General features: G+C 51.6%; 1 protein-coding gene across 8 annotated transcripts in view; it reads left to right on the top strand.

Moving 5' to 3' along the window:
• Positions 1-4,149: 4,149 nt before the first annotated feature.
• Ano1 (anoctamin 1) overlaps positions 4,150-11,973 on the top strand; it is a 150,082-nt gene continuing 142,258 nt past the window's right edge. For 6 of the 8 annotated variants that reach the window (XM_075972929.1, XM_075972928.1, XM_075972926.1 and 3 more), the window contains exon 1: positions 4,150-4,298. In XM_075972929.1, the coding sequence (XP_075829044.1) occupies positions 4,166-4,298 (133 nt within the window). In that variant the 5' untranslated portion in view covers positions 4,150-4,165. The remainder of the gene's footprint in view (positions 4,299-11,973) is intronic. The other 2 variants (XM_075972931.1, XM_075972930.1) reach the window with 1 other exon arrangement.

The following is an 11,973-nucleotide window of genomic DNA, read 5'->3' as shown; positions in this document are numbered from 1 at the left end:
TCCACCTCCTTGCCTTCTGGATGTCATTCTGCCTAAGCTGCCTAAGACCTTGAGGTCTCTAGAGGTGGTGGAAGGGGCAGGGACTTTGTATCTACAGCTGTAGGGAAACCATGGTCTCTGCTGTGGTGAGACTTTCTGCCGTTGCAGCAGGCTTTCTAGGTAAGTGAGCTTCCCAAGCTGCACTTCAGGAACTCCAGCTATAGCTTGTTGGAGGGCTGTGAGGAAGGGGGTGGGGATCCTCCCTCCTCCAGCCTGCAGTGAGCCCGGGTGGGGCGTCTCTTTTTAGTTTTAAAAATTCATTCGTTTATCTTGTGGATGTGCATGTAGGGATGTATGTGAGTGGTGTGGGTCCATGTAGGGATGTATGTAAGTGGTGCGGGTCCATGTAGGGATGTATGTAAGTGGTGCGGGTCCGTGTAGGGATGTATGTAAGTGGTGCGGGTCCGTGTAGGGATGTATGTAAGTGGTGCGGGTCCGTGTAGGGATGTATGTAAGTGGTGCGGGTCCGTGTAGGGATGTATGTAAGTGGTGCGGGTCCGTGTAGGGATGTATGTAAGTGGTGCGGGTCCGTGTAGGGATGTATGTAAGTGGTGCGGGTCCGTGTAGGGATGTATGTAAGTGGTGTGGGTGAGAGTGGAGGTCAGAGGACAACTCTCCTTCCACCACATGGGTCTGGGATCAAATCCAGGCAATCAAGCTTGGCAGCAAGCATCTTTAGCCACTAAGTCATCTCATTGGTTCTGTTTGCATCTTTTGAGGCAGGGTTTTATGTCGTAAGTAAGTTGACTTTGAAATTGGTCTCTGGCTGAGGATGACCTTGAACTCCTGATCCTCCTGACTCTATCTCCCCAGTGCTGAAATTACAGCTATGCACCTCCACGTCATTGGCTGTCCCCCCCTTCCACACACCCTCCTCTGAGTGTCAGTCTTCCAGCTGGAGGTGTCAGTGGTCTACCCACCTTATGTGCTCACAGAGCCAAGCTCTCTCCAAGATGATGAGAAATTAGTGCATTAATGGCAATGACCCCGAGTGTGTTCTGAGAATGAATGCCAGCAGGGCAGGAGGAATGAGGTGGCTTGGTGTCCCTTGGGTTACTTAATGGTTCAGCAAAGGTTGCTGGGACAGTCTGGAGCAGCATGGAAAAGGTGGTACTGTGGCCACCACTCCTTATTCCTTTTGAACCAGAGGATTCATCTTCATGTAACAAACAGCGCTTTTAATGGCCCAGACATCTCTTAAATAGTCCATTGGGAAGTTTATACTGAGAGCGAAACAGGTTTGAGTTAGCCTTTTTGTCCCACTGAACAGGTCCAGATGGGGCACAAGCATAGAAAATGGTTCACTTCTCAAACTCAGAGTATCCATGAGCCCTGAGCTCTTGGATCCACATCTGGTTGCCCTTGGCAAGTTGTCAGAGTCTCGGGCCTCAGAACAATGTGCTTGACTCTCAGTTCTCAACTGGAGTCTCTAATGGCAGATGAGAACATGAGAGTCCAAACACAGCCTGAGGGGGCTCAGGGGGATCCGAGGGGACCCTTGTGAAGTGAGGGATTTAGTTCTTGCAGCCATCACCGAATACAGCCAGCTCTAGCCTCCAACATGCACCTGGGCTTGATCTTCTGGCTACATGTCACCTTAAGTGTGACTGTGGGTCCAGCGTTGCTAGAGGCCCTTGATATGCCTCTCTGGAGGGCCGAGCCTGTCCCAGCCGGGTCCAGGGCATCACCAGCAAAGTCTATTTTAAGCTGGGCCAGATCACAGCCCGTGGGTCTGGCCCCAGCCTTACAGAGCGCTGCCTTCTCCCTCCCTCGCCACCTCACCAAAAAGGGAAACCATTTTCCATAATGACACGCTGGGCTGTCTGATTACTGTATTCCATAATGATGGCTGTGTGTTCCAATGACAGGCACGTCACCTCCCTGCTCAGTCCACTCGCCCTGCTTGCTGTTGGTATAAATACCTCCCCCAACATATGCAGGCTGGGGAGGCCCTTGCTTTAGAGGGTCCCCACCCCAGGCTTCCTTGGGAGGTGGAGGGGACATTCTTCTTCGGAACCACTTTATCTGTGGGGGCCACATGGGCAGCCCCGCCTTGCCTAGCCCGGCATGGCTCCCACATGACCTCATTGGCTAGAAGAACAGTTGAGAGCAACCTTTTTTTTAAAAGGGCACTGCTTCAGGTGCTTGCTGTCATGTCTCTTCAAAGTCTGTGGTCTGGGGCGGCGATCAGGGCAGTTTTACATACATTGGACATAGCTCAGAGATTTACATGAACATGACTTAAATTGGAGGCAAGATAATGAAAAAAGAAAGAAAGAAAAAAACTGACTTTCGTCTGAATGAATCAACCTCTATTAATGACTTCTTAGCATATTTCTGATAATAATACGTTTAAAAAAATGTGTATTTTAAACCTGGCTCAGTAGACAATAGCCAGCCCTGGCCCCCAAAGGTAAACAACGAGGGAGTAAAAATAGTCCCGGCAAGTGTTTACATTTTTGTCCCCCTGAGTCTTTTTGGTTTACAGTTCATCATTTCAAGGATAAGAATTCTAGAATTTTCTGTGTATTTATACAACGGAGCTATTGCTATGCACCACGTTAGTGATCAGACCCTTCCAAGAAAAACCAGTTTTATCTTGACTCCCACACACTGGTCAGATGGAACATGACTGACTGGAAGGAACCGGGACAGCCCTTGGCTCCACGCAGCCTCCTGGGGCAGATATCAGGTGCTGGACACCCGACCCCATGGTGGGTGGGAGGCTTCTTAAGGCTCCTAGGGAGAGGAAAATCTCTCACCTAGCTCCAAAGGTCTCAGGTCAGACTCAGGCTAGCACTGAGTCAGAACAAGGGGACTCAATCGGTTGGGGACGTTTCTCTGTGATTTATCCGCTAAAGTTTTTTCCAGCCAGAGCAGTGTACATGGGGACCAAGCCCCTAGCTGGGAATCCCTTCTCTGTGAGTGCAGTGAGGGCCACATGGTATGTCTGGGACCCGTCTGTATCAGGGGCCAGCCAAAGCACCCGTGGAGAGTTAACTTGGCATCTGTGTTGTCAGCGCCAGTCTAACTCGGGGGCCCCGGGGGCTACAAGAAGGGTAAACTGACTTTTCAGAAGTTGAGACTGGCCACCCATCCACCTGCCCCCCACCTCCCAACACTCAGTCAGCAGATTAACGTTTTGTTTAAGGTTCTTCTGCTCCACAATTTATGATGGTTATTTAGAAATGTCACACAGGAGGCACCTCCGCTGAGCTGTGGGGCGCTCAGAGTGCCCATCCCACAGCCGCCTCCCAGAGAGCAGGGTCTCTGGCTCGCTGCCCGGAGCCTGCGCAGCGGCAGCAGCAAAGGCAGCAGCCGCAGCAACAGGGCCCTGGACCAGCAGCTGAGGGCCCTTGGCTAAATGCTCTTTGCTTCGGTTAATGAGAATCCCCACACATTTTCTTCCATCCTCGGCTGTTCTCAACTATCCAGAGTCTTAAATTGCTCACAGGTGGGGGATTACCTTAAAAGGCACCCTAAAACTCTCTGAATTTTGTCCTGAGGGTGTTTGCTCACATCTATATAATTGTTGAGAACAGGAGGATTGCGGCCAGTTTGAGGCCAGCCACAGCAGCATAGCAAGACCCTCCCCGGACCCCTCTCTCTCCACATATAAGATAGAAATCAAATAGGGAGTGTGATGAGCACCCCTTTGATCCCAGCACCGGGAAGACAGATGCAGGTGGACTTCTGTGAGCTCCAGGGCAGCCGGGGCTGCAAAGTGAGACCCTGTCTAAAAATAAAATAAAACAAACCCCCGGGTTCTGCCGTTAGCCTACTCATCTCATTCCACAAATTGGCAGAGTGGTCGCCCAGGGTCCTGCGGGTTAGGGGCGGGCCTGGGCCACCCCACGAACCTCCCCCTGTTCAAGGCTGCGCCGCGCTGCCGCTGCTGTGGGGCCAGGCTGGAGTTGGGGGCACCTCCCATGCAGTGGGGGGCGGGAGCGGGGCGGGGCGAGGGCGCGGCTGCAGGTGACCCCGTGACCCCCGGGGCGGGGAGCCGGGGGACCCCAGGACCAAAGAGACGGGGGCGGAGCAGCTCGGTGCAGGCGGCTAGGCTCAGCGCTCCTCCCGCCTCTGCCGGTCCCTTTGCTGGACCCAGGGCGTCCGGAGCGAACACATCATGCAGGGCACGCAGGATAGCGATATCGGCCTGGAGGGCTTGTCCCGCGGGGGCGCAGCTGCGGACCGTGAGTGCCAGCGAGGACCGGAAACAATCGCGCACGAGGCACAGGGCACAGGATCCCCCAACTCAGGTGGTAGGACCTTCTCTGAGCTGCCCTGCAGGAGGAGAGGGAAGGGATTTGGGTGGAGGTTGCAGGGGACACTGATGGACAGACAGACAGATGTGGCCAATTGCCGCGCGGGGGCTGGTAGTGGTGCCTCGTGTCCCTGGAGGGACCTTGTTTGTCCCCTAAGAAGGACCTTGCCTGTCCCCGGGAGAGACCCTTCTTGTCCCTTGGAGGGACCTAGGCCACCGGGTTGCTGACTCCCTCGGGAGTATCCCCAGTCTGCTGCATCTACCGCTCCTGGCAGATGTGAGTCTTCGGATGTTTTTACAGGCACTATTAATACTCTTAATATTTCCGCGCTGTTGTGGAGATTTATTTGGGAAGTAAAGTAACTCCAATGACTCGAAGTCATAACGGAAACTGCTCACAGAGCAGGGAGACAGATGAGGGTTTGGGAAGCCAGACGGGGAAGGGAAGTCCTGGCCAATAAGTCACTATCTTGGATATTTTTATATGAATAATTCTCAAATAAATGACCCAGGAGACGTGTCCTGCATGTTCGCCTCCCAGTTCGGAGGTTATTAAATAAACCCGGAGTGTGGTGGCAAGAGGGGTTGCACTTGATAGCACAGTTGAGCTTGCTGGGGATGAGCCCTGGTCAGGGTGTTGTCTTGCCATCAAGCTACTTTGCCGCCTTCCTCTCCCGGTCTTCACTTAAACTCCCAGGAAGCAACTTATTCTGGTGTGTTGTTTAAAATGGTCCAACTTGGCGTCTTTAGCCTCAAATTAAAGGGGTGGGGCCACCAATACCAGGTGAAGAGCCAGGGAGCCTGCCAAGGCTGGTACTAGATGGCCAGACCCCTCTGTCCCTGCTCCAGCTCGTTATTTCTGTCCTTTTGGCAGCCAGTCCGAAACACTAGCTCTGGGCTGGTTCTGGGTGAGCGGCTGACTGGGTTCTGGGCTCTGGAAGGAGCGTTGTGGGTATCAATCCGCTGACAGCTAGATGCGGTGGGGCATGGCTATCCCCCACTACGCAGACTGGGAAACTGAGGCCTCACAGAAGGCATGGTGGCACCATCTGGGTGCAGCTGTTGTGATGTTCCCTTACTCCATCTTAGGCGGAGTCTGAAGCCATGAAGCTAAGATCTGACGAGACAGCCTTGTCCTGGCCTGTGCCGTGCCCGCCAATCACCATGGCAGGGAGGCCTGGGCTCTAGTTTTTACCTGGACTTAGGCCAGGTGGGTCTCAGGTGTGGGCATCCAGGTTTTCCTCTGTGGCAGCTTGGATGGGACAGTTCCTGGGTGGGCATAGGTGCAGGATGGTCACCATACCTCCACTCCTGGTCCATCCCCCTGCAATACAACTTTTATTCTGGCTATATGCTGAGCAGGCTCTTGTCCCTCTGTCACCCTGGGCATCACCAGAGCCAGGAGTAAATTCTTAGGACTGGCAGACCAGCCTTAATGTCTGGGTTCACATGGGTGCTATGGCCCCACCCCAAGGCATGCAGAAGTGCTGGGCATATATGAGAGTGGGAACAGCGGGGAATAGAACCAGAGACTGAAGCTGGTAGCATTGTGACACAGACCATGAGGAAGCCTAGAACTGTGGGACAGACAGAAGCCTAGAGATCAAGGCTGCTCTCTCCTAGTTTCAGCCTCTGAGAGGATAACTTGTACAGTGCTGTTGTGGAGGACAAGGTGAGCGGAAATGGAGACTCCTGAGTCAACTGATCTCTGAACCCCCGCTTTGTTGCCGTACCCACCCTGTACCTTCTCCTTAAAGTATTGTGAGGGTGGGCTTGAGCCTGTCACCCGTCTCTTGTCCGTAGTTCTGTTTCCAGTGTGAGGTGAGGACTGTCATTCTGGTAATCTCACTGCCATCCCTCTGAGGGAGGTGAGGGTAAACGCATGCCATGCGGGGAGAATGTGATTACAGCTGCAGCTGGGTCTCTTGGGTTTGAGGATCTGACAGAGATAGTGCAGGAAGAGAGTGAGGAGAGATGGAGCCGAGTGGGGGTACAGGATGGGAGTGGGAATCCAGAGGCCCCAGGGGGCACTTGAGCTGTGTGTGTGTCAGGAGGAAGGCCAGCCAGAAGGCTGGGCCTCTGGAGCCCGCAGAGGCTCTGCAGTGCTTCACTGTAAAGTGTGTGATGATGATGATGGTGATGATGATGATGGTGATGATGATGGTGCTGATGGTGGTGATGATGGTGCTGATGGTGGTGATGATGATGATGGTGATGATGATGGTGATGATGGTGATGATGATGATGATGATGGTGATGATGATGGTGATGATGGTGGTGACAGTGGTGGTGGTGATGGTGGTGGTGGTGATGGTGGTGATGATGATGATGATGATGGTGATGATGGTGATGATGATGGTGCTGATGGTGGTGACAGTGGTGGTGGTGATGGTGGTGATGATGGTGATGATGGTGGTGATGATGGTGATGATGATGGTGATGATGGTGATGATGATGGTGATGATGGTGGTGACAGTGGTGGTGGTGATGGTGGTGGTGGTGATGGTGGTGGTGGTGATGGTGGTGGTGGTGGTGATGGTTATGGTGATGGGCAAATCAGTGGGTGGGTACATGCTGAAAGCAGGGGACTGGGACGCCATGGGTGTGTGTGTGTGCGTGGTGAGTGGCTCTAGATTCAGGGCTGGACAGCTGCAGAGCAAGGATTATAAGGCTTGAGCTTGAATGGGACAAAGGTAGAGTGAGGTGGATGCTTTGATTTAGTTTGTTTTTATCAAATCGCGATAGAATATATAAGATTTTCATAACAGTCACATGACTCACTGACATCAAACCTTACATGTCAAGTAAGTGCCACCTGTCTGCCGTCACTTCGGTACTCTGTCCATCAGACATAGACCGCGCTTTCTTCTCAGACCCAGGCAACTGACTTCCCCACCTGTCTCTGTGAACCTGTCAATGACACTGGTGACCGCCATCATGCATCGTTGTCTGTGTAATGTGTTCTCGAGGTTGCTTCATCTCACAGGAAGCCTCCCTGCTTCTTGTAGATGGCAGAGTAATACTCTGTCGTACCAAATATTTTACGTATCCACTCACACATCAGTATACACTTGGTGTCTTTTCACCTCCGAGCCGTTTGCAGTAATGCCGTAACTCTGAGGACTCTACCGGAGAGCCGGCCCTCAGTTCTTTTGTGTAACTACCTAGGTGAAATTGCTGGATCATTTAGTTTCTCCATCTCTAACATTAACAGTTATTATTATTGGGCTGAGAGATGGCTCAGTGGTTAAAAGCAAGTACTTCTCTTGCAGAGGACCCAACTTCAGTTCTCAGCACCCACATCAGACCCTTCCGACCACCTGTAACTCCAGCTCCAGAGGTCCCAGTGCTGCTGACTGCCGAGGGCACCTGCACTTGTGTGCACAGATCCCACACAGACACACAGACCATAAATACACACAGCTAAACATAATGAAATGAATCTTTTAAAACTTTACTATTGTTATTGTGGAGAGCATGTTTAATACGTGTGTGTGTGTGTGTGTGTGTGTGTGCGTGCGTGCCACGACACATGTGAAAGACAGGATAGTTTTCTTTCTTCCTTGATGTGTGGATTCTGGGGCTTGATCTCAGGTTGCCAGCCTTGTGTGACAAGGGCCTTTACTGAGCCATCTTACTGGCCCTCATTTGTTTTCTACAGCCACAAGAATTCCGACATCCCTAACAACATTTGGCATTTATATAATTTTGTTTGTTTGTGTGTTTGTTTGTTTTGAGACAGGGTCTCACTGTGTAGTCTTGGCTGTCCAGGAACTTACAATAGAGACCAGGCTGGCCTCAAACTCACAGAGACGAGTTCGTCTCTGCCTCTCGAGAGATTAAAGGGCGGTGCCACCATGACTGGCTTGTAATTTTTTTTTTAAGATGGAGGCTCATGCACCTCAGGTTAGCCTTAAACTCTTTATATAGCCAAAGATGACCTTAGACTCCTGATCCTTCTGCCTCCACCTCCTAAGTGCCAGGATTACAGGCGTGTGCCACCTCTTCTGGCTTATCTTTAGTTTATTCTTTTATAGTACAGTCGTCTGGACAGATGTGATGTGATGTGTCACTGTGGCCTCGGGACTGGCTGCCCTGAGTGTCAACATGTTGTCTGTCACCCATCAGTCTTCTATGGTAGAAACTCCCCCGAAAGACAGTGGGGGCAGGACTACTTCTAAGCGTGTTGTCTTCTGTTGAGCTGTAGATCTTCTAGAGCCTGGATATCAACCCTTATCAATTGTGTGGTTTGCAAATATTTATAGGTTATCTCTTCCCTTCCCCACGGCACCCTGTGATACATAGAAATCGATTTTCCTGGTGTCCAGTCAAGGCCTCTCCCTCTCAGCCGGGGTCTTTGGTGTCAGCTCTAAGAACCTACTGCTGATCGCAAGGTCATGAAGACTCAGCCCCATCCTAAGAGTTTGTGGGTTTTGTTATATTTAGCTCATTGATCCAGGTTGAGTTAATGTTTATATATGGGGTATGGAAAGGGTTTGGTGTCATCTTTCCCGTGTCATCAAGTCATCGAGGCACTGTACCGTGTCTGTCAGAGGGGCCACCCTTCAAGGGTTTGTCTTTGAGAAATTGTTACTGACAGGTAACTGTCACCAAAGCTGACACTCAGCCACTGCTGGGTGTGTGGTGTTTATTAGTCTGGTGTCTAGGTGCTCTGTGGACACCTCCTGGGAGGCCAGAGACAGAGGGGGTGCAGCTGGCCTGCTTGATAGTAGCCTATACCCTGTCCTCTGCAGCTGTGACTGAAGCTGGCTGTAGACAGCACCCCTGAGAACCCCATCACCCTAATTGTCAGGTGACCACCAGTTGTGGGCAGATGTCCTGTGGATGTGACCACATGGTAGGTTTCTCCATTGTACCGTAGCGAAGTTGAGAAAACTGTCTTCCAGCTCTGTAGATGGACGCAAAATTCCATTATCATCATACAGACACGGTGGGGGATGGGGTAGCTGCCTTCTCAGGAGTAGGATGTGAGATGGCAGCCATGTCAGGAGCAGGGTCTGGGGTGGCATCGTTCTGCTCTCCATGTTTATACTATGATCTACATGGTGCCAAGTCTGAGTCTGCCCCATAGACCTGTGCCTCTCATCCCCAGTTGCTGCATGGGGACTAGCTAAAGTCAACTTCTATCCCCTTTAGACTATAGGTCAAATTGGCCCTCCATTATTTCTTTTTACAACATTGGCCTCTTTGGCCAAACTACTCAGTGGCTGGACCTGTATCTCACTCATTTTTCTGATCCTAGCACAGGGCCTGTCCATGGCAGGGCTCAATGAAAGTCAGATGTATGTATGTGTGTGTGTGTGTGTGTGTGTGTGTGTGTGTGTGTGTATGTGTGAATAGGTGAATGAATAGTAGGTAAATGTCTAGCTGGATCAAAGCTGCCTGGCTCACTGACTGGCTGTATGGATGATTGGATGGTTGGATAGTGCGTAGGTAAGTGAGTGGATAGATGGATAGTAGGTACATGGATAAAGGATGGATCAATAGTAAGCAAATAGATGGATGAATGGGTGGATAGGTGGATAGGCAGTGGGTAAACGGACGATGAATGGGTGGATAGTGAGTGGATGGGTGGAGGGATGGATGATGGAGAGTGGAGGGATGGATGGATGGATGATGGAGAGTGGAGGGATGGATGATGGAGAGTGGAGGGATGGATGATGGAGAGTGGAGGGATAGATGATGGAGAGTGGAGGGATGGATGATGGAGAGTGGATGGATGGATGGATGATGGAGAGTGGAGGGATGGATGATGGAGAGTGGATGGATGGATGGATGGATGATAGTGAATGGATGGATGGATGGATGATGGAGAGTGGATGGATGGATGGATGATGGAGAGTGGAGGGATGGATGATGGAGAGTGGATGGATGGATGGATGGATGATAGTGAATGGATGGATGGATGGATGATGGAGAGTGGATGGATGGATGGATGATGGAGAGTGGAGGGATGGATGATGGAGAGTGGAGGGATGGATGATGGAGAGTGGAGGGATGGATGATGGAGAGTGGAGGGATGGATGATGGAGAGTGGAGGGATGGATGGATGGATGATAGTGAATGGATGGATGATGGAGAGTGGATGGATGGATGGATGGATGATGGAGAGTGGAGGGATGGATGATGGAGAGTGGAGGGATGGATGATGGAGAGTGGAGGGATGGATGATGGAGAGTGGAGGGATGGATGATGGAGAGTGGAGGGATGGATGATGGAGAGTGGAGGGATGGATGATGGAGAGTGGAGGGATGGATGATGGAGAGTGGAGGGATGGATGGATGGATGATAGTGAATGGATGGATGGATGATGGAGAGTGGAGGGATGGATGGATGATGGAGAGTGGAGGGATGGATGATGGAGAGTGGAGGGATGGATGATGGAGAGTGGAGGGATGGATGATGGAGAGTGGAGGGATGGATGATGGAGAGTGGAGGGATGGATGGATGGATGATAGTGAATGGATGGATGGATGATGGAGAGTGGATGGATGGATGGATGATGGAGAGTGGAGGGATGGATGGATGATGGAGAGTGGAGGGATGGATGATGGAGAGTGGAGGGATGGATGATGGAGAGTGGAGGGATGGATGATGGAGAGTGGAGGGATGGATGGATGATGGAGAGTGGAGGGATGGATGGATGATGGAGAGTGGAGGGATGGATGATGGAGAGTGGAGGGATGGATGATGGAGAGTGGAGGGATGGATGGATGATGGAGAGTGGAGGGATGGATGGATGATGGAGAGTGGAGGGATGGATGGATGATGGAGAGTGGAGGGATGGATGATGGAGAGTGGAGGGATGGATGATGGAGAGTGGAGGGATGGATGGATGATGGAGAGTGGAGGGATGGATGGATGATGGAGAGTGGAGGGATGGATGATGGAGAGTGGAGGATGGATGGATGGATGATGGAGATGACACATGGATGGGAAGTGTGAGTGACTGAATGACAATGATGGGTAATGACTGGTCAATAGATGAATAACGGATGAGTGGATGGTGGATGAATGGATGGTTGATAGATGGGCAGGTGGAGGGGTAGGTGGGGGCTGACAGGTTGGCTGGTGGTCTTGTCTCACTTTTTCGGCCTTGCAAGCCATTTCTCGTGTTCGATCCCTTCAGCATCCACTTGTCAAGTTCTTAACCTTGGAGCCCATTTGACAGACCTGGGAACTGAGGCACATAGAGAGCAAGGAATGTACTCCAATTCTCTCAACTAAGTTGTCCACAGACACTCTGGGGAGGCCCTGCCTAGTCTAATACATAGAGGCTTAGATGCAGAGAGGGGAGGCCTGGGCCCCAGGCTTGGGGTCTCCAGCTTTTGGGGAGAAGAGAGTTTTCTGTGATTATCTGGCAGCTGCAGGGAGCCACACCCAGAAGGCGGGGTTCGCCACAGCCTCCCATCTCTTCCTGAGTCCAGTTCCCAGCATTGTTCACCATTCCGCCTCCATCCAGGCCTTGGCCTTTGGTGCCAGGCACACGTGAGAGTCCTCATGCTGTGTAATGAATCGCTAAATGCCTTTCTAGCCTTCAGAGATCCATTTGACGGTGGTCACGTGGCTATTAGGCAGACAAATTACTAGTTTTGTGTGCTTGTCAGTGGGTGGGCTGGGGTGGGTGTATGTGCCCACAAGCTGGCTTA

Source organism: Microtus pennsylvanicus, chromosome 5 (genome assembly GCF_037038515.1).
Source record: "Microtus pennsylvanicus isolate mMicPen1 chromosome 5, mMicPen1.hap1, whole genome shotgun sequence".
Classification (NCBI taxonomy): Eukaryota; Metazoa; Chordata; class Mammalia; order Rodentia; family Cricetidae; genus Microtus; species Microtus pennsylvanicus.
Note: the sequence above shows the minus strand (reverse complement) of the source record. Positions and strands in the feature narration are given on the sequence as shown.